At 52.5% G+C, this 23,008-nt stretch overlaps 1 protein-coding gene across 5 annotated transcripts in view; it reads right to left on the bottom strand.

The window, feature by feature from the left end:
• Window positions 1–19,761, bottom strand: part of DVL3 (dishevelled segment polarity protein 3) — a 33,828-nt gene extending 14,067 nt beyond the window's left edge. For 3 of the 5 annotated variants that reach the window (XM_054835515.1, XM_054835518.1, XM_054835517.1), the window contains exon 1: window positions 19,515–19,760. In XM_054835515.1, the coding sequence (XP_054691490.1) occupies window positions 19,515–19,681 (167 nt within the window). In that variant the 5' untranslated portion in view covers window positions 19,682–19,760. Of the gene's footprint in view, window positions 1–19,514 lie in introns of all 5 variants that reach the window. The other 2 variants (XM_054835514.1, XM_054835516.1) reach the window with 2 other exon arrangements.
• Window positions 19,762–23,008: the final 3,247 nt, after the last annotated feature.

Below are 23,008 nucleotides of genomic sequence, written 5' to 3'. Positions count from 1 at the left end.
CTCCCTGGTGCGCCGACAGCTGCCCAAGCTGTCACTGAAAATAGGAGGGCAAGGCTTGCCAACACTCACAAGGAATCAGCAAGAGGCAAATGAAGAGTGCTGGAAAACCAAAACTTGGGGAGCAGGCTCGCTCCACCCTGCCAGTCGCGCTGGTTGCTCCAGTGTCACGCGCGCTCAAAGGGCTGTCTCATGGACGTTGCCATGTCTTGGCTGGTAGCTGGCACTCACGATCCCTACCCAAACTGGAGGGCCAGCAAAGGGACTGGACAAATGATACCCACCCGTCCCCAGAAGGCACAGATGCGGAGGTCACGGTTTGAGCAGTCTAATCCACTCCCAGGATCACGTTAATTCCTCTTGCACAGATGGAGGAGGAGGAAAAAGCAGGAAAGGAGCAGTGAGGAGGGATTAAAACCCTGCTGGCTTAATGCTTCTTCGACATGCCCTGTGCCAGCCTCAGCCCAAAGCCCCTGCAGCCCAGGACGAGTACCAAACACAGGCAGTCTTCCCCAGGACCGATCCTCTTCGGCGTCCACGCCAACCCTTTCTAACGCAGGCAAGTTGTTGTCTCCTCACTTCCAAGCGTACACACACACACATACGCACCCTGGCCTGGCTGCACTAGCATCCATTCATACTGTCGCCAGCAGCCTGGCCTTCATCCAATTCCTAGAGAGAACCTCAGGCAGAGCCAATTTTCAGTGCTGCGTGCTGCCTGCTCAGGGACACAGAGCCCTGCCTGTGGGTGAACGGACAGGGTGATATATTTGCAGGGTCAAGGTGACCAACCGCTAAGCACAAATGAACTATTCCACTTTCAGCGGGGACAGAGGAAACCAACCCCCAAGACCTCCCCGCCCACCCTCAACTGCAATGCTGGATTGAGAACAAGCTCCCTCTGTCCTGAGAGCTGGTCCCTCTTCGCTCTTATTACCCCGCTGCTGCCCCAGACATCCCAGGGGTCAGCTCCACCCCGGAGCAGTTTTCTCCCTCCTTCCCCAGCCACTACATTATTTATCACTATTTATCACCCAGATGCCAGAGCACAACAGATTACATATTTAGACTCTACAGAGCAAAAAACTGATAGCGCTGGAGTTGGGCACATGCTGAGGAATCTCTCTGCAGTCTTGCTCACGTCTGTCACCCCTCACACCGTCCCAGCTATTCGTGCCCTGCATTCCTCCCCAGCCTCAGCCCTGAGCTGTAGCCTTTCTCCCCCACACCTCTCACCACTCTCTTCAAGTCACACTTCTCACACGAACAAGACCGCAGGTTCACGTCAGAAGCCACCAACTGAGCAGCCTCTGGGGGAGCTGTGCGCGGTGCCACGTTTCTCCTCTGTAGTTGCGTGGGGAGGCGGCCATGAGATGAAACTGTCCTGTGGATGTGCTGGGAGCAAAAACCATCCCATGGATGTGCTAGGAAGAGCCCCCAGCTGATGGGGTCTGAGCCTGGGAATCCCGAAAGAGCAGACCCAGAAGGAGCCCAGGCTCTCTTGGTTCTCTAAAAGCCTTTCCTTTTGGCAGGAGCCACCACAGCCCAGGGAAAACATCTGCCCAAGGCTGATTTCAAAGGGACTGCTTTTAGTTTACCATCCATCAGGGCAGCCCGGTTTCAGATTTTCCTGTGTTTAGAGTCCTGTTGGGGGCTGGGCACAACATGGCTGAGAACGGTGGCCAGGGAAACCCCTCTGCTATGGGAAGGCAGCCTGAGCCTTGCCCAGGCAAGCGTGGGTCCAGCCCCCTCGGTGCTGCTGCTCTGCACGGAGAATCGCCCAGCAGAATGGGCGCTCGCCAGCCCCCGTCCTGTCCCCCGGGCCAGCCGACGTGCTGCGGCCAAGCTGCGTGCTCATTGCCTGGCCCGCAGGCCCAGCACTCCCCGGCACTCATCTGCCTTGAATTTTCCAACAAAGAGACCTGCGGGAGGGAGGAAGGAGGGAGGAAGGAAGGAGAGAGGGAGGGTTACAGGGGAGGCAGGCCGAGTGGGCGGATGATTCAACCGCCATCCCCAGTGACACAGGGGCCAAGCCAGGGAGGGGGAGGAGGAAGGAGGGGACGAGGCTTTGGCTGCCGCCGGAGCTGGGGTGTGCAGAGGGGCCTGCCAGGGCTGACACAAGCAGCACATCTGCTCCCATGCAGCTGGGGGAGGGGAAGGGGCAGCCCCGGCAGCAGGGAGGGAAAGCGAAGGAAATCCAGCTCCAACCCTTGCTCCATCCCGATCCTCCCACCGGCTTCTCCAGAAGAGCCAGCAGACCCTCTCCCCATGGCCTGGGAAGATGCCACGCTCCCAGCTTCCCTCCCGCTCCCTGCTGGCAGGAGCGGCCGGCAGCCTGGAACAAGGATGCAGAGGCGGTCGAGGGACAGGCAGGCAGACACTGCCTTCTCCAGGGAGCCCCAGTCCAGCTCAGGAAATTAGAGGGTATTTTATATCACAGAGTCATGTCCTAGGAATGAAGGGAAAGCAGGGAACAAGAGATCGTGCACAGGAGAGAAAGGAGGCCATAAAACCCAAGCCTCGGAGACGGCTGTGCCGTGTCAGAGACCCCGGGCTGCGCAGACATTACCAGCGCAGCTGCTGCGCTCCCAGCCTCCCCGTTTCCCCTCGGTGGCCTCCAGCCCGGGCAAGGCTGCAGATACAAGGGAGTTCTAGCTCCAGCCAGCTCTGGTCTCTCCCGAGTGGGACCCGCTAACCACAGTGGGGTCCCACCGAAGAACTCGGACGGAGTAATGCAAGCCCAGGGAAAGAAGAAATCCAAGAGCCATTGACAAAGGCTCCAGCAGGAGGGTTTGAAGCTCAGATGTGGATGCAGGCTGGAGCTCGGCAGCAATCGCTGCTCGTCTCTGGCGGTCCTGTCCCCCAACTCATCTATCTAAGGGCTCGCAATGGGGAGGATACTCAGGGAGAAGCAGTCACGGGATGCAGTGGTCATCAGAAAAGCTGAATCAGGAGTTGGGGGGGGTCAGTACCAAGAAGGGAGATGAGGGAAGGGGACCCCCTCAAGCATGTTAGCTTGATGGCCAGGATGAAAAGAAGTCTTATTAGGGGAGGTGTAAAGATTGAGAAGACAATTGAGCAGTGACAATTTCACACTAAAAAGATGAAAAGCTAGCAGAGCAGATTAAAAAAAAAAAAAAGACCTTTTCCTTCATTTAGTTCAATTATTGAGAGGAAAGACTTTCACAGAACAGCAACATTTTTTCCAACATTGCAATGTTAAACTTAATTGTCTATTACAACCTCCCAAAAGTGCACAGATTAGGTAGATCACTCCTCTGACCTTAACAGTCCCCATCTCTGACAGCCCACGGAATCATGAAAGAAAGGCCGGGGGGGGGCGAGAAACAAAAAAACATCAGGAGATGTTTCTACCCAAGAGCACAAGCTTCAGGGATTTACACACCAGAAATGTGATCTCATTTTCAAGACCTTTAGTACACACCCCCGAGGGCAGGGATGTCTTGTCTCTAAATGATTGTATAGATTAATAATGCTGCATAGCAAAAGGAAACACCTTCATGTGCTGCTATCCAAATGCGAGCATCTCCTAGCTCTAGAGCAAAATCCTCCTCCCTTCTGCAAGATCAAATGCTGGGGGCAAAGGGACAAGCTCTGCAGCCATTTCACCAGAAGAAAAAATTGGACAGGGCAATTCTCTGACAGAGTTGGGATTTTGGATGGGAAATATTCGCCTGTTAGACTAAGCCCAGGCATGACACATGTGCTTCCCATGGGGATACAATCCCCCCGAAGGGCTACAGGCCCAACCCAAAGAGTACACACGTGTATCAGCAAGACCTTGGGCTTCACAGGCAAATGGCACACATCAAACAGGATTAGAGGATTTGAGTTGTCTGTCTCTGTAAGCCAGGGCATTCTTGGGTCTTCTTCACTGTATTTTTACCTCCTGTGTGAGGAGGAGGAGTACATAAGGTACAAATTGCACAGTGCACTGAGGTGAGAAGGGCTCTCTGAGTGTAAACAGAGACCATCACTCTCCATCTAATTTCCCTCCCATGCCCCCAGACAGGGAATTCTCCACTGTTCCTCCATGCTGTAGCACGGGGTAAAAAGCAAAACACAGATTTATGGGTGGTTTAGCTCTCAGATCCTCCTCCCCAGAGGAGCTGCTGTCCTGTCTGTCCCTGCACCCCGTGTCAACGTGAGCTCCCTTGCAGCACTGTCTTTACCTGGGGTCTTTTTAAGAATCAAGAAGCACAAACCAGCTGTCCTGCTAACACAACAGTAACACGGCTCTGCGTTCGAGCAGGAGAGGCCATCTCTGGTTTCCTAACAAATCAAGGGAGCTTTACGAGGATTCCTCTGGGAGCAGGTCACCCCACTTCGACCTACTACCTGCTCTCCCCAGGACCAGGGACATCATGCATATGAGTGAAAGCACAGGAACAGCTTCTTTCTTTTTCAGGCTGTAATCTCTACAGCCTCCCTCAACCGCGCTCACCACTGCTGCCCCACAGACTCCCCGTGCACCCCACAGCTTACTGTGCTTTCCTCCCACGGTCACTCAGGCAGGGGCTGAACAGACATGTAAGATGGCAACTGTTTTCCCGAAGAACCCCCCATCAACACATTTGCAATCACTCCACTGGACGTACACTAGGACAACCATGGCCTCCCTGTCCAGGAGATGCTTGGCTCCAGCTGGACCCGTGCTCAGTCCTACAGGCATCACCAGGTGGGAGATGACAGAGGACAGAGCTCCTGTTCATCTAGTCCAGAGCCTGGAAAAGGAATGGCATTTAGGAACGAGCCACCCAACCTCCCAGGCCTGCCCAGGAGCAGCACTTATCAAAGCAAAGCTACAGACTTTGATTTCCAAGTGAGCCCAAGAGCCCTGGTGGCCCCTCCCGCCTTGATCTCTGGAGTGACCATCTGGCTGCAGCACTGCTCTGCAAACAAGCCCAACAGGCCTGTCCTCCGAGTGGGAGCAGGAAGCTGCACGGGGACTGCAGGAGGCACCTCCACACTAATTAATCCCGCCCTGCCCAAGTGATGCTTCCAACCCCCAGAAGGACATTCAGAGACATCATCAAAGGAAGCATTCTCCAGGCCCCCGAAGGTTCAGTGACACTTTCAGTCTCTTTGAATTGGAAATCAGGACAAACGGGAACTCCCAGCAGAAGCCCAGTCAGGATCTTCACCGTGGTAGCTCAGTTTCGGCTCCTCAACAGCTCTGAGAGCTTGCATGGCCCAACACAAGGATACATGTGCAAGGACTCTTTGTGAGAAAAGAAAGATTTGAGGTTAAACATCTGCAGAAATGACCTTCAGGGAACCGAGACATCCACAGACATAGCAGTGACCAAAAGCTGGCCTTGTATTTGAGGCCTCAGCTGGAGGCATGCACATAAGACAGGGTAAAATCCTGATGCAATCGCTGTGGTTCATATATACGTCGAGAGATGGCACGTAAACCGGAGGAGGCTTGGTCTGCTGTGACACTTAGCTCCTTCTGGGTACAGATGGTGGGAAGAGCCCACAATGCAGAGCTGCAACACAGCAGCTCCTGCCAACAAAGAGAAACGGACTGTACAGAGAGGTGGAACAAGGCTTTACCCAGCTACTGCAGGCAGCAAAACACAAAGGGCACAACAACATCTTATCAATAAGTTCTTGGAAGAGGCGTCTGGGCCGCACAGGGAATTCCTTGCAATTCTCCACAGAAGTCACCCAGCCCTTTCTAGGCTGGCTAGAAAAGCAACAGGCTCCCTTGCAATGCCCAGGGACTTCACGCCAGTTAAGATGACAGCGAGGAGCGGTAAAGGGCTCCAAGGACTGCTGGGGGGATGTCAGCACATACGCAACAGGCAAGGGAGAGGGGCACAATGTCCAGGAAGGCTCTGCATGCGCCGTGAGAAAGGTAGGACCAGGCCTTCCTTTTCTGGCCCTCAGCTGAGGGACGCCAAGTCAGTCCTGCTTTTTCTTAACAGCAGGCGAGGGTCCTGCCAAGAAAGTGCTGCTGCTGTGGAATGTGCTGGGCCAGCAGTACAGCTCATTCCTGGAAAAGCATCAACTCAGCAGGAGAGCAAGGAGAGAAGAGGGGGAAAACGGGAAGAGGGGGAGGGTGGGAAACAAAGTCTGAAAGTTTGGACTTCCACACCTGGGGAAGCAGGGAGCTGCCATAGAACAGTCTGCTCGCCAGCACCCCCTTGTCCCGTGCTGCCAGCACAGCAGCCCTGCCAAGCACCAGCCCTCTGCTCTTGGAGCAGCTCTCTGCTGGCCAGCCACCTCCAGAGCAGGTCTGGGAAGGCACAGAACAAGGCAGATGTCTGTGGGGAGGAGGAGTGAGGTTTGCTTCCCCCATCACGTTAACAATTAATTTGTACTTAATGAGTGATGGTCAGGAGATGACAAAGCAGCCACCACACGTGTCCTGCCCTCAAGACGCTGACCAGCTCACATTACTCTCTCCTGGCACAAACTTTGCAAGAATCTCCCATGGGAACCAGCCCAACCTCCTACCCAGTGGGAAGGGGCCTTGAAGGATAACAGGCTCTAGATGACTGCACCTACTCTTTGCATCCAGCCGGGCTACCATCAGCAACATCTCTGCTAACTGGGTCTATAGGACATACAGAGAACCCCTATAAAACCAACAGGGAGTTAATAAAGCTCAAAACTAAGTTCCACCACAAAACACTTGCCAAATACAATAAGGAGGAGTCACGCAAAGAAGAGCCTTTCAGAGCCACAACAGCTGCATGGCGGCAAAGAACAAACTTTGTCCCCGATCCCAGGCTATTGCAGCACTCTGAAAAAAGGGGCAAACAATGATATTACATCCCTCTGGTCCTAAAACGCAGGAGGCAGCAGACAGCATGAGGGGTCTGAAGGCTCACAAGAACCCTTTTCTGACCATCCCTAGGACAAGGACACATGTTCTTTTTCTTCCTCACCTTGGGCCCTGGATAATTTTTGGCGCAACCTGAACTATTCGCTTCTCTCAGGAAATTGTCAGCAAGCCAGGAAGAACTTGTTTAAACCACTGGTTTTATCCAATCAGCTCCTACATAGGTCTACTAATAGACAAACCTAATCAAAGGTAGAGGAAGGCTAGCTGTTTCACCTGGTCTCCTGCTTTTGATGGTGTCAGTGCAGGGGGTGGTACAAGAAATTCCCTGTACAGAGAGACAGCAAATAGAGCACGTTTTAGTAGCCTTTTATGTACTTCATTTCTTTCAGCTAATACCAAACTCCTTCAAGACACAGGGCAATACAACAAGCAATTTCCTACCAAGCATCCTTTAGCAGGCCAGCCAAGGCTGCCCTCCAGCCATCACCCAGCAAACAAACAAATACTGTTCAACTGCTGGAAGAGAGAGACAAGAAAGACGCTCCAGTCCCAACCAAACCAAGCATGTGCCTGTACCCAACTCACTCAACTAGAGGTCCAGAAGGTGGATGAGAGCCATAAAGCAGGAGCTAATCAATTACTGTAAATTAAAAGGAATCTGATTAGCCAAGACACAGGGAAAACGTGAACTGTCTCCACTGTGCTGCTGGTGTACTCTCACCAATGAAAATACTCACTTCTTTTTCCTTCCTTTATGAAAGCGCTGGCCCACAGGACTCCTCCTGAAACTTGATGGATATTCCACTGGACGAAGCAATATCTAGGCAGTCAGGAGACCATCACGTGCTTAGAACTCCTCCAAAGGAGTGTCAGAGATTTACTGAAACAGGGTGCAGGCCACAGTCTTGATCTGGAAGGAAGGCGTTTTCTGCAAGCAGCCAGGCTTTTCTGTTTCAGCTGCCCAGCTTTAAGCAGTGACTGACATTAGTCCATAGTCTGTGTGAGGTGCCACGTACAGAACTCAGTCCAGATCCTGCCAGGACTTGCCTCGACTCCTGGGATCAACAGCCTTTTCAACAAGAGGACAAGTTTCCCCACAATTTAGAAGAGGATGGCACCCTGGATTACTACAGCAACATACTCCACCTCTGCAGGACCAAGTCCAACTCAGAGCTGCTGCTTTTCTTTGACACTGTGAACTCCCAGGCCTGACCCTGTTGCATACCATTCAAAACCTTCCCACCTGCCATCTCTGACAACTGCACCAAAGTCTGACCTCCAGAAGTCACCATCACACGTGACGTGAAATGTTCCTCTTGTGGGGGGTCTCAAAACCAGAGCTGCCAACTCCCTGGTCCTTCAAGGATGGAGAAGTGCAGCGGAAGGCAGCACAACCTCTCTGCAGTCTGTAAATTTCCCATGAGCTTGGTAACTGTGTTGAACTAGTCACTCTGTGTTATTACTGCAATAGGCCATTTCCCGTGTCTGTGGATCCGCTGATAAGTCAAGTTACAAGACCCTGATTTTGAGCTTCCTAATTATCTGTGATACTGACATCAAATTCCCATGAAGCATCTTTCCTCTAGTCACACCTAAAGTCACCACAAAAACTGCCAGCACCACGCCTTGACCGACCAGGAGCTCACCTGGTCCCTGCGGATAAGTCTCCACCTCAAGTCTACACGTCTCACTACACAAGAGAGCATGTGTGCCACGCAGCTTACTATTACCAGAGCACAGGTACCAACTGTACCAAAGGTAATGTCGTATGAAGGCACCAAGAGATTTTTAAAGTGTCGTACACTGGCGATATTAAAAACAAAACAAAAAATGAAAAAAGACTGCTGTAGTAGGCTCCCGCGTTTCTGCGTAGGGGATTCAGAAGCACAGACACGTGCTGTGTGAGTCTGATCCAGCTCAGACACTCTGACTCAACATGCACACCCTGTACAGATGTTACATACCTCTGCAGTAAGTCGGATCTGCCCCAAAGAAACCCAGACAGAGCGTACCCTAAGCTGAAGCAGATGTTACCACCGCAAAACTCCTCTGCTGCTTCCAGGACGCCTGGGCAGGGAATAATCTTAAGAGATTTCCCAAACTAGCCCACCTTTTGGCCCCAGCCGAAATGAAACATATTCACTCTGGAAGGAAAATCCATCTCACAGGAGCCCTTTCAGGACCTAAAGGTGCATTTACCAGCTCCAGGTCTGAGACAACTGGGAGGTCTGCCACAAGGGACTCAGCTGTGCAGCTAGATCCATGAAAATCCACCCTTCTCAGAGCTACAAAAGCCAGTAAGAAAAAATTCAAATTATCACAGTGCAATGGCAACACTTCCTGCATTAAGCCCCTATATGGGCTCCCAGTATAACACAGCCTCAGCTGGGCCCACAGGCAAGTCTCTGCGAATGGCACTAAAATACTGGTTAAACGAGGCAGGGCTGAATGAACTGGGACAGCTCGTTAGCCATATGCAAACAGAAGTACGGAGTTTGCATATCCATCACAGCTTCTGAAAAAAGCTTCAATTTGAGAAGCTGCTGTGCCCTGGGGCCAGCCCAGCTAACAGCCATCAGCAGAGCAGCAGCCTTCTCCCTGCCCCACCAATCACCAAAGCCAGGTTTGTCACCGCGCCGCTGACGCTGCTCTGGTTGTCAACAACGGCGGCATGGCATGGTGCAGTGTACAGGGGACAACTTATTTGCTCACAGATGGTGAGACACAAAAGGACCATGAATCTCAAGCAGGTCAGAGTAGGTCAGAGCAATGCTGAGGGAAAAATTTGAAAGCCAGCGAGTGGGCAGACTAATGCACTAACACTAGGTTTCCCACTATGATAATCCATGCAGAGCCAGAGCTCCCAAAACACAGATCCCTCTTGCAGACCCCCAGTGTCCTCAGAACCAGCCTGTACATAGCAGGAGCTGCCAGCCATTGGAAAACAAGGAAAAGCTCTCAGCCTCTGTTACACAGACCCTGAATTCCCAGCCTATCACAGAGACAGCTGCCAGCGCTCAGAGGGGCCACGTAGCAAATAAATTCCTCTCCAAACCCTAGGGGCAGGTCAAAAACCAGCAGAGGAAAGACCTTCCCACACTGTGGCTGGTGCCAGCTCTCCCAGAAACGGATCTCTGCTTCGAGTCATGTGAGGAATCCTTCCCCCCTTCAGCTCACGTCTTCAGCCAGGACCAGAAGGATGGACTCCCACTGCAGCGATTCAGTCACCACTCACTGTTATCTTCTTTTCCTCCAGTTCTTGCAAGATAACAAATTTTAGCCAACAAGACACACAGACAGATGCCCCAGTGGGGGATAACCAACACAGAGGACTTAGTGGAGCAGGGTACCCAAATGCTGCTTCTGCTGCCTTCAATAGCTAGCTGTGGCTGAAAAAACAATGCCTCTGGCACGTCTCCTTTAATAAATAACTGATACAACAACCACAACAGTCCCAACCCTCCACTGCGATACAGGATTACACGGCACAGGAAGGTCAGCACCAGGCATCTCTGCCTGCTAAAACCTCCAGGGAATTCCAACCCATTCCTGGACAGGCTCAATATTAGTGCTACAGCAGCAACAACACAGCAATGGAAACAAGTGAAACCGAGAGCTTCAGAGCAGGGGGTCAGGGAGATACTAACACTTCAGCTCTGCAAGCTAACGCAGGCCTTGGAGACAGTGATATTCACGGCCCAAGAGCTCACACACTCTCCTAAGGCCACCATGGCGTTACATAGATAAGCACACAGACAAAGCTGACAAAGTCACAGAGATTAGACTAATTCCCAGATTTGTACCTTACTTCAACGCCTTCCAAAAAGCCTTCACAAAAGGATTTGGTCCAAAAATTTCCAAGCCACCAGCAGCTACCGGCAGGATTAAGTTTTACTTAACTTGCCAGCTGCTGCCTAACAAGCCAGCACCACCGGGACAAACAGTAACACAGCCACATGGTGCCACATCCCCCCTCTGGAAAACCACCATCCATCCAGCACAGGTCAGAAGGGCAGGCTCCGAATAACAAACAAGGGATGGAGAGAGGAGGAAATCAATAGGAAACACCAAAAATACACAGCCCTGACTGCTGCCTCATCAGATGTACAGCACGATGCAAAGCTGGTGTGACAACATGAAGGCAATTTCCTGCAGGCGCAGTCTCCGTTGTGTTCCACAAGCACAGCTCTCCTTCGTGGGCTTTTACACAGATCAAATATCCTAAACCACAACATTGTTGTATCTATTTGGATGCAGTCAAGGGTGGAGGAATAGCACTTCATTACTGCAGATACCCTCAGCTCAGAACAGTTCAGCAACTGCCGTGCAGACATGCAAGAGGCTTCCCACCACTTTAAGTACCATGAGCTCAAAAGGACTTGAGGAATTTTAACTATGCTCCCTACACCTCTACATATACAGCCTCCAAGTCTAGATGGAGGGCCTGATGCCCACCCTGAGAAAGGACCAAAGCCAAACCCATCTGTGCAGCGGAAAATCTGCGGGGGAAACTAGATCTTCTTTGCTTATACTCACAGCACCCTTCTTCCCTGAGCATCCCCAAACAGATGGTGGTGAGTAACTACCTTCACCTCCAAGAGTTCAGGCCACAATGTCTCTGCCTGCTGGGAGACCAGATGGGGAAATCACAGGTGAAGGAGGCCAGGAGCACACTGGAGAAGAGTGTCTTACCAAAGGCTCAGTGCTCCGGCCTTGGGCTCATGGGCCACCTGCCTCCATCCCTACAAGCTAGCACCTTCCTTCTCAGAGTCCATTACAAAATGCTGCCTCTCAGCTGCCCGTCCTGCCCTCACCACAGCTGCATAGGAAGGAATATCACTCCTTACGCCACCACCCAGAAGATCCAGTACCCACTCTGGGTAAGCCAAGGTCTGGGATTTGTTCTAGATGAAACTCTCAAAAGTTGTATTTCAGCAGGAACCAGAAGACTGAGCAGTGGGGCCACCACTATCATCCCATACCAACGAACAACGCTCAGGTCACGACCCAGATTATGGTGGTTTATGAGCCATTTTTAATGGTGTTTGGCCTTGACCTCAGAGACTGAACCACGTTGGAGCACAGCTGCACCACAGTCAGGGCACACAGATTTACTTCATGGCAATTTCTGAGACATCGAGGTAGGTTTTTTGCTCTGTGCAGGAATTTGGAGAACCCGAGTCCTCCAGATGATTTCAAAACACAGAACTGCATCAAAACAGCTGCATTCTCATGCATGGGCAAAGGTTTCTTGACCTTTCTTTCTCTTTTTTTCAGAGATGACAAGAGAGGCTTAAAATTAAGAAACATTCCCATCAAAAACATAATTGAAAACAATACCTCTCCAAGAAAAATGCTGGCTTCAACACAACGCCATATTTTGGGAGAAAATACATTCAGTCAAAAAAATTTTCTGACCAGCTCTAGCTGCAAACAAATTCAATAGCTGTTGTAAAGCTTCATTGTTTGCATAGTACAGACAAGACCTTAGGGAAATTGGTCTGCAGCCCGATTTGGCTAACTTGGCTTTCCGAACGCCACCTCTGGGCAAAGAAACCAGGCTATGACTGCCATCCAACGTGGCCTTCAGAGCACAGCTCCAACCACAACAGACAAAGCCGGACACCTACAGAGTCAGTAATAGCTGGGTCTGAACAGCAGGACGCACGCTGCCAGGCGCAGACAATACAACCCAGGGAAGGAGCGAATACCATTGACTAACCCTCTCCATCTGCACCCCAGCCCTGGCACTGCTGCAGCCCCCCACCACCACCTCCACGACACTTGGAAACAGCCTCCAGCAGCAGCTACAGCCAGGATCAGCTCCAGTGTCGATGGGCCACCCCCCAGCACGGGCAGTATTACAGAAACTTCCCACCACAAGCGCAGACAGTGGTTAGCAGCTTTCTGCCAAATCCTCAGCAGCCCAGGAGACAGAGGCACAGGCTGCAGTAACCTACATGCAAAATGTCCAAAAAATCACCTCCAGTGGACCCTAGCACACCAGGGCAGCACATCGCATGTAAGCAGGCAGGGAACCACGTATCCTCCAGAGCAGGGAGCACAAGAGATGGGGTGCTGTGGCCTCTCACGTGGTTAAGTGCTGCTCTCTGCACAGAAAGGATAGGGAATGCCCGTAAGGTAAAGAAAAGTGACAGCCACCTCACAGCCAGGCCAATGCTGTCACTTGGACAGAAGCACCACGAAGGATGTGAGCGTGCAAAGGAGCCGCACACAGTTGTGGAGGCCCTTTTGCCAACCTCTTCCTGCATGAAATCCATGCACTCTTAACCAGGGGCATGGGACAGGCAAAGGTCTTCTGCAGACAGCAGTTTCCAATTCAAAATTTGAAAAATAAAGTTCAAAAAAATCAAAATAAAACAACTCCCCCAACACAGGCTACAAAGCTGGCAGGAAAGGCAGAGGCACCATGCCAGCGGCTCACCACTGCTTAGGGACTGACACTGCTTATTAAGTTTAGGATCCCTTCCCCAACTCCAAACACTTCCAGCCAGAAGGACAGTCACTGCTGGCATCAATTTCAAAAAGACCCTGCAATAAAAATAAATCACTCAGCCTTTCAGTGAGCGTCAACGCATTTCCCCATGCACATGTGCAGGAGATGAGGTCGCCAAATACCAACGGCATCTGACCCCTGCACTGGGAATTCCAGCAGCGCCCGCTTTGTTCTGCCTCCAGAGTGTCGCCCTAATCGCTGCCTTGTACCCGGCTTTGGAGAGCAGGTGATAATTAAGCAGGTCTGGATTAGATACCGGGCTAGTGATTAGTTGGATACCAATTTTCACTTGACAGTTGAGACCTAGGAGTCACTCACCACAGCTCTGAAGTTAAAATTGGAATCAAGACCTGCAAGAGGGAGAAACCAGCAGTGGTGGGAGGAGCAGCACCATCCCACCACCATACCTTTAATTGCTGCTGTTCTCCTGGCAATGCAGAACAAGTAGGTGAGATGGGGAGGGATGGTCCCCTTGCAGGAGAAGCGGGCCTTTCTGCTCTCCAGCCTGGAAGAGTAGAGGTGGCCGAGTGCAGTGGAGATAAGCAAAATGATCGCCCAAGTGCTTTCTCCACATGCAGAAGAAATTTAAACTTTCAGGCACTTCAGAATTTATGGAAAGATGAGACGGAATTTCAGGCCAGGTACTAAGGACCTACCTGGATGCACAAATTGCATTCATTTAACTGAAACTGCTTTGAAAAGTTTAATTTAAACTTTAGCATGCCCCTGTGGGAACACCTTTTGATTGATAGAAAATGAACAGTATCAATTACAAGCAAAAAATGAGTCAAAAGAAACCACATTTCAACTGATATAAGAATATTCTCAGAGTTGTACCAGTTGCCTGGCAAGATGAAAAGTCAAACCTGTAGTTTAGCTGGGGCAGACATGCACACAACCTGGCTGGTGAGAAGGTTCATGCTGCCCAGAGACAGGTACACTTCTCATGATGGACTTGGGCAGGAGGCAACACTTCACACATCACTGAAGCCCACGTTCCAGCAGAGTACAAACTACCACTAACCATCAGCATGGTTGTTCCCTTCCCAACTGCACAGGTCCCCAGGAGAATTTACAGTACTGTTCTTGCAGCACCTCTCTGGAACTGGGAGCTCTGTCATGCTAAGATCCACACGAATGTTTGCTTAAGAAACTCACAGCATCAAGGGGACAAGACAAGGCACAGGAACACTGTTACAATTTCCATTTTACAGATTAGAAACAAAAAAGACATAAATTAAAAAGTCTGTTCAAAACCCCATCAAAAACCTGGGGGTGGCTTGATGGAGAACATGAATCTCACAAGCAGTCACAGCATTGCACTGATCTAAGGCTCTCTCCTGCTGACCAGCACACAGATCTTACCTGTAAAATGTTGAATAAAAAGACTCAAGCTGTAGAAAAAAACCCCTTCCTTCTCTAATGAAGGCAAGGTTAGTAGACTAAGGGTAGTTCCACACTTCACAGCAAGGCACAACCACACCAAGTACCTCAGGTCCAAGAAGAGCATAGCACATCTACGCCCTGCAATACTTCCACCATCAGTCTGCTCAGCTCCTCCACGTCTCCAGTTCTGGGATTAGCAACACACAAAGCCAACAAGGGCACACATATCTGCACCCTGCGTCACTGCTCCGCACCACCAGGCTCAGGCTAGATTCTCTATTTGCAGCTGTAGCCCGCTACATGCCGGGTAGACCAGGCAACGAAACCCCGCAGCCTTCCTGCTGCTCACAGATCCTCTCCCCAGGATTGGGTGCATGAAATCTTCTAATTTCTCCTCCTTCCCACCTAGAGGTGGCATCATTCTGGGGTCGTCTTAATTTGGGGACGAGCACTTTGACTAGGATTAGCTCCTGGCATAGCCCGACAACTCCACAGCCGCCCAGGGGAGCCTCAGTTCACATTTCCAAGGAGATGTAAACACTGAAGCTGCTCCATCACCGCCCTGATTCTCAGAGCAAACAAATATTAACAAGATAAACAAAAGAATGAAAAATCCCACACACCAAGACTGCGGCTGTAATACTGCCTTGGGGATGGGGTGAGCTGAAGGGAATGCCAGGCTGGAGATCCACAGCCTGGAAAGAGGAGGAAGAGGGAGAAACAGATTCAGTCTGGGCAACAGAGGTGAGAGGAAACATTGGACCACGTCTTGCTCCAGCTGACTCTGGAAGGTGAGTTGCCTCCATTCCCAACAACAGATGAGAGGACAACTTGGCCTTATGCCACAGGGATCTTGCAAAAGGTCCAATCGTTGACAAAACCCACGAGCCATCAGATCTGCGGGTCTGTTCCTCATCGCCCAGCTGCCATAAGGCCACCCGCTGTTAATAGCTCATCTCTTTCACAAAGGGACTTTACCCTGGGTACTACTTCTGGACACTGCCCAACTGACAAAAACCAACTCAGAAACCGTCAGCTCAAGTGTGCTGGTTTTGGCTGGGATAGAGTTAAAGTACAGGGCTGTGGTTTGGATTCGTGCTGAAAACAGCGTTGATAACACAGGGATTGTTTCGTTACTGCTGAGCAGTGCTCACTCAGAGTTGAGGTCTTTTCTGCCTCTCACCCCACCAGTGAGTAGGCTGGGAGCGCGCAAGAAGCTGGAGGGGACACAGCCGGGACAGCTGACCCCAACTGACCAAAGGGATATTCCATACCATATGGTGTCATGCTCAGCACATAAAGCTGGGAGAAGAAGAAGGAAGAGGGAGGACGTTTGGAGTGACGGTGTTTGTCTTCCCAAGTAACCGTTACACATGATGGAGCCCTGCTTTGCTGGGGATGGCTGAACACCTGCCTGCCGATGGGAAGTGGGCAATGAATTCTTTGTCTTGCTTTGCTTACGTGTGCAGCTTTTGCTTTACCTATTAAACCATCTTTATCTCAACCCATGAGTTTTCTCACTTTTACTCTTCCAATTCTCTCCCCCATCCCGCCAGGGGGAGCGAGTGAGCGGCTGCATGGGGCTGAGCTGCCAGCTGGGGCTAAACCACAAGAAGCCAGGCCATCCCCCATGCTGGGCAGAGGGCATCGTGAAGGAAGGGGCCGAGAGGGATACACGTGTGAGAGTGCAACACCCTTCCTTGGCACACAGCTTCTGAATACAGCCATCGTTAATCTCCTCCTGGTTTTCACTAATTGCCCATGCATTTACAGTCAAGCAGCTGTGGTGCCTCCTCCCCTTCTGTCCCTGTCTCTCTCTGCAGACCAATGGCCAGCTCTCTCACAGACACCAATTACCAGGGATCACAAAATATTTCGGTTGGACTCAATGATCTTAAAAGTCTTTTCCAACCTAAATGATTCTATGATTCTATTTCGAGTGGTGCCTGGGGCTCCAGGGCTTCTCAGAGACAAGGCTGCAGCTGGACTGCTCTGGCTGTTCCCCACCACGCTCCAGCCAACCACCAGCACGTTCTTCAGCTCTCTGGAAAGGAGCAAAGACGCTTTCCTGATGGGGCATCTGTGGTGGCACCGTGAGAGGCTTTCTCCCCTCTGTTCCACACAAGGCCTTGCCACGTGCTGCTCCAACTGCGCAACTCATCACACAGGACTTTGCCAAGGAACAGGCTGCCCACCCGCAGCCTCTGACCCCTCTCAGCTGCACCTTCCCTTCCAGAGAGGTTCACCCTTCCCAGAAGAATTAGCTGAATTGGTCCCAACAAAAATCTCATCCCATGTGTTTCTGACTCAACTAAACTTGCTGCATCTCCCCGAGTGATTTTCTGCTTTCCCTGCTAGCATCCACAACAACTCCCTATACTGCTTTATCGTTGAGTTTCATTAATCTACCATCTGCCTCCTCTTGTAGAGCCTTAAAGAAACAGAGGAGGATGAAAAGGCACAGCACAGAACTTTGCTGCTACCAGACCCCTCTTCCCAACACGAGACGCTGCTATTTATTACTAAACTTTGTTTATAGTTATGCAGACACTCTCCCACCCACATGGCAATGTTTCATTCAAGACAAGTTTGAATTCACTTCAAGAACAACATTTCAAAGGATCCCAAAGCATTTGTTTACAAACAGCATGCACGGAGAATTCACTTCTCCCACCAATGAACACGGTCCCCACCGAGACAGGGAGAGGCAGCTGTTTTGTAGCACCCAACGCTACTCAACAGCTGAGGGACAGGAAATGATCCACAGACAACTGATATTGCTGAGGAAATTTATGGAAAATGAGGGCTGGAGACTTCTATTTGCCTGGAGAGAAAGGGGAAGCTTCTGAGCACTCAAGCTCTCCACTGGGTCAGGAGGAATTTAGGGAGGCAAAGCGTCCCAGACTGTGGTCAAAGGAGTGACTCCAAATTTCAAGCCTCATCTGAAAGCTGGCACCTCCCAAGCTAACGGGAACCTGGGCACTGGGATAATTTGGCTGCAGAGGGAAGAGCATCCCCTGCCGAGGCAGCCACACCGATCTCCATCCAAGACCCAAACAGGCCCAGCCCTGTTCAACGCAGGGTACAAGCCAAGATCACAGCCTAGGGAGGCACTTGGTGCAATAAGACAACACTAGGAAGACTATAAAACTGAAAGCTTTTTGCAGTCCCAGCCTTCATATACAAAACCTACTGTAAACGCTAAATCTTCAGATGGGGAAAAAAATCCAGAGGAAGGAAGATCATACAACACTTCAAATACCTAAGTGCTAGGAATGGTACAGGGTCACATGTTATGGAAGCCAAGAGAAGCTACGTTCCCAGGATGGAGACGGAGGTCCTCAAGAAGGCTAGAGGAGAGACAGATGTAGGAACACTCTGGACAAAACAGAGCGTGGACAAAGGGTCTTACAGAGTTGGCTCCATGTGATACTTGGTGCCCAGATCAGTCACTGACTTTACGAAGGTAGGAGGCAGCATAGGCTCCCCAGATTAGTCAGTACAACCATCCAAACAAGGGACAGAATATACCTCCTCACCCTCAAACAGCCACATGTGATGGAAGGAACCACAGGGTATCACAAAAGAAGTGATGAAAATACCAGCGTTGGAAGAGAATTGTTCCCATCTCCTATGGGATGCGAGGCAGGACTGCATCCCTCTTCCATACAGACCCATCCCAGAGACTGGGCACAGGACATCTTACACTGAGGATGGGACATGCATGTGGGTGCAGGAGGTCTGGTACACAGCCCTTGCCCAGAGATGGGCAGCACATGGAGAGCTCTCACTCCTTCTCCATGGGGGCAGGAGAGGAGAAAAGCGGTCCCCTTTACCCATTCTTCCCAAAGATGAGATACAGAGAACAAAGCTGCCAAAATGGATGGCCCTCCCCAAAATGGATGGTAGGAGAACAAAACTGTCCCCAAATCCGTTCCCTGGGAAGGGCTGATGGAGGGGGCACTGCCCCTGCACCCTCTTGGTGGAGGGAACAAGCGGCACTCTCCTCAGGCAGGCATAGTGGGGGATGCCCAGACCCTTTAGATGGGGAATGACAATCCTGAGTAGGATACATGGGGGGATACCACCCCTCTACAGCCCCAGGGTGGGCTGCACTGGGAGATACCCTCTCGGGCAAGGTGCTGCCCAAACATTGTGAGCACAGGGAAAGTGTGATCCTCAGATGGGACCATGGTCTCCTCTGAGGTGCCTTGGGCAGACATAGGGGTGCCACCCTAGAGAAGGTGCACAGAGGGTATCACCAGCCCCCTGCAGAGGGGTTAGCAAGGAGCAACTTCCCCAGAGCTAACTGGGAAGGGAACATGGGGGAAGGGAGCCTGGGGGCCTGTCCCCAGAGGCAGCGCACAGGGACCACCAGCCCCAGAGAAGGTGCATGGGGGCATCACCACCAGCTTCCCCCAGGTGAAGTACCCAGGGGTGCACACGAGGGTCCCCCACAGACAGAGCACAAGGGGGGGGGGGCCATCCCCGCCCCACTCCAAGGCAAGGCAATGGGGGTGGCAGATGGATGTGGGTCTCCCTGCCCAGACCAGGCACGAGAGGGGCCGCCAGTCCCGCAGGGCACCCCCCACTCCCGGGGATCCCGGTCCCGCTGCACCGGGGGGACCCTCCCCGGGCGGAGGGGGGAGCCAGCCCCAGCCCGCCGCACTGTGCGGGGCGGGTGTCCCCAGCCAGGCCCACGCAGCCCGCCCCCCACGCGGGGCCCCCTCACAGCTCCCCAGGGAGGCCCACGGGAGCCCCCCCGGCGGTCGGCGGGCCGGGCCCGGGTGGGCTCACCCGAAGTCGTCGTCCATGGACTTGAAGTAGAACTTGTAGTTGGGGCGGTTGAGGAGGCCCTTGAAGTCGCCGAGGGTGACGCGCTCGGCCGGGATCGGCAGCTTCACCAGGTACGGCGTCTCCTGCTCGTCCAGGTGGTAAATGATCTTCGTCTCGGCCGCCGCCATGGCGCCCCTGCCCGGCCGCCAGGCCTCCGCCTCCTCCGCCTCTCCTCCTCCGCCCCCGGCCCGGCGCGGCCCGCGACCCCCGGCCGCCGCCTCGGCCCCGGCCTCGGCCCCCGCCCGGCCCCCACCCGCGCCCCGGCCCGGCTGCGGCCTCCGCGCGCCCGGTCCCCCCGCGCCCCTTGTTCTCCGGGTCCCAGCGCCGCCCGGCTCCAGAGCGCAAGCTCGGGCTTCGGCGGCTCCTCCCCCGCCCGCCCGCCCGCCGTCCCGGCTCCGCCGGAACCGGAACCGGCGCCCCACGGGGGCCGCGCCGCGGACCGAGCCTGAGCCCGAGCCCGAACCCGGACCGGAGTCCCAGCCGGCAGCCCGCGGCGGGTCTGAACCCGGAACCCCGGGATGGACTGGAACCGGGGCTCAACGGGCACCCCGTGAGGGGCACGGTCCGGCGCATCCTCGACCCAGACCCCTACCACTATCCAGCCCGCACCCTGCCCCCAAGCTAGATCCCGCACCGATATGAGACCCCCCGGCTGGAACTGCCCCCCATCAGCCCCTGCCCCCCACCCAGCCACCCCTCTCCCCGGGGCCATGCACCCACCACTGCTCCTGCTGCACCCCAGCTGGGTGCATGGCCCCCAGGACCGCACCCCTCATCACCACCCTGGCCCTGCATAGCCCCACCACCTGCGGATGGGACTTTACATCCACGTCCCCTTATGCACAGCCTAGCACTCCCCATGCACCCACATTCCCAGTGGGGTGGCGTGTGCACATATACCCTTCCCAGGCTCCCCATCCCCATTCAGTTTTCATCCCCTCTTACACCCACTGATGCTCCTTCACGCACATGGTCATTCCTGTGCCACACGTGCTTCTGTGACCCGCAACCTCCACGGCTTCTCATGTACACACCCCAGGTTCCCCCTTCCGTCTCTGCAGCCCTAGTCCTTTTTCACACACCTCCCAGCCTTCCCCACACTCCTCATACATCTACACACCCCTCAAGTACAGCTTACATGAGGCATACCCTGCTCTACCATGTCCTCCCATGTCCAGACCCCTTTGAACTCCCCGTACTCCGTCTCTGATGGCCACCCCACACAGAGACTCTGCTGCACAAGAGGAGCACAGTACCTCCCACCCCAGTTCCTCTCCAGCTGTGGCTTCCCTCCAAACCCCTTGTTACCATCCAACAACCATCCCTGAAGCTCAGGCACTGGACACCAGAGTCCCTTCACGTTCCCCAGCCTCCTTTCCTCACCAGACTCCCTCCTCTGCTCTTCATAAGCATTCTCCTTTCCACATACCATGGCCTCTTCAACTGTGCACATCTCAGCTCCAACCACGCCCTTGGCTCTGTGGTTTCTTCCCCATCCTCTCTCTCCCCAGACCCTATCACCCTCTTACCTACAGTCGGTGACTCCAGCCCCTAGGACTTGCCTCTGTGCCACAGCAGCCTTGGGCTGGCTGGCTTCCACTTTGGACACCTCGCCAGCACCCAAGGGGCACCGAGGAACTGTCTCCATCAGCAGTTTCCTGGAGCTGTGGCCAAGAGCAAAGCTGGGGTGGACGGAGCTTGGGGAACACCCACCACCAGGAGGGGCAAGAACCACCTTGCACCGTCCTGGATTAAAGGGAAAAAATGCAGCAGAAGAACCACACCATGGGCCTGCACGGGGCATGAGACTGGATCACCAACCCTCAGCGCCAGGCTCACCTGCTGTAGGAAGAGCAGCCAGAAAGATCTTATAGGGAACAGAGCCAGCTCCTTGGGCTGGCAGGCAGGCGTGAGCTAAATAGTCTCCTCATGTATGAAAGTCCTATAGGCATTGCTAGCAATTATCTGGGCAGTGCTGCTAGGCTGGGTGAAGAATCTGACATTAAATTTAAAAAAAAAAAAAAAACCTCAAGGGAAGACCTCAGGTAGGCAGAGTTTGTAAGAGGTGTGAGGCTCTCCCATGTTTCCACATCAGCTCTTGGAAGATTGTCACTTCCTCATGCTCAGAGCTCTGTGGTAAAAGCCTGCGTACCTGGAAAGAAGAATCCAGGTCAGGAACGGAAAAGTTTAGTTTAAGCTGCTTCTTATTGTGTCAACCCTGATGGAGCTAATCTTAAAATCTTTTTGCAACGCCTCCCTGCCACAAAAGCTGGGCCCACATGAAAGAATTATAGTCTTCCCCTGCCAGGGCCACTCTCTTGCCCACCTCCCAGCACAGTTGTGGCTGCACCCTGGAGCCTGTATCGTGTGCGTTCGATGTGCACCTTGGAGCCTGTATCGTATGCATTCCACACCTTTCTTACCAAAAGGACGCTTTTCTGAAGTGCCGAGCTCCCAGGGGACCACCTGCAGCCAGAGGACGGTGGAAGGAGATGAAATCTCATTGTTACAGCTGCCTTTCCTTTTAGAACAGGCCAAGCGTTTGAATAGACTCAATCGATAGATTGATCAAACTGCTCGCAGAGGTCTGGTGAAGTATGACTCGCTCTTAACGAACGGAGGTTAAGAACATGGAGCCAAAGAAAATTAGCAGTAGGGGATTGTGCTGAGCATTCTGGGTCTGCAAGGAAGTTTCTGAACAGCCTGTTGGCTTATGCCTACGTTTAAAAATTGCAGCATTGATAGCATAGCTTCTCCTTACAGAGTAAACAGACTCTAGGCATTTCATGCATCTGGAAACAGCCCAAATCAGAGGTGGATGTACTTGAGTTCCATTGCTTACACCTTTAAGCAACACAAAACTATTATCTTTTTCTAAAAGGCGTACTCTTGTTAATAGAAGTCCTGGGTTTGATACAGGAACACCAGGTGACATTCATCCATCCATCCATGTCAGATAGGAAGTCAGAGAAGTTGACTACTATGGCCTTAGAAAAAAAAAAATACTACTTACATTGCTAAATGAAAAGAGAAGGATAGCAACCATTGCACAATCAAGGTTGCTCTCGAAGGCATTTCTAGTCTTCCAAACAAATATAAATCTTGACTGGAAACAACAAAAAGCATCAAGCCCACCCTTTACTTAAGCAATGCAGTTTTTGCTCCTTAAGAAGTACATGCTTACCTGCCCATAAGGATGCTGCACCATGCCAGAACCCCACCTTGGAGAGTACAGAGTGTCCTACTTTGTCTCCTTTTTGCTACTCTATTCTCAGCTCCTGTAAAACCACCCCACCACACACACCACCGAGGCCTGACGGGTATTTGGTCATAGAGCAACGTTCTCCCCTTGGACCTTAACCCCTGGGTAAGAAAGCAGCTTACACCATGAAGAAGTTGGCTACTATGGAGCAAAGGAGGAAGGAATGTGGAAAAAACTAAAGTGGAATTGCTAA

The sequence above is a fragment of the Grus americana genome, chromosome 9, assembly GCF_028858705.1.
Source record: "Grus americana isolate bGruAme1 chromosome 9, bGruAme1.mat, whole genome shotgun sequence".
Classification (NCBI taxonomy): domain Eukaryota; kingdom Metazoa; phylum Chordata; class Aves; order Gruiformes; family Gruidae; genus Grus; species Grus americana.
This window is presented reverse-complemented; position numbering and strand designations above follow the sequence as displayed.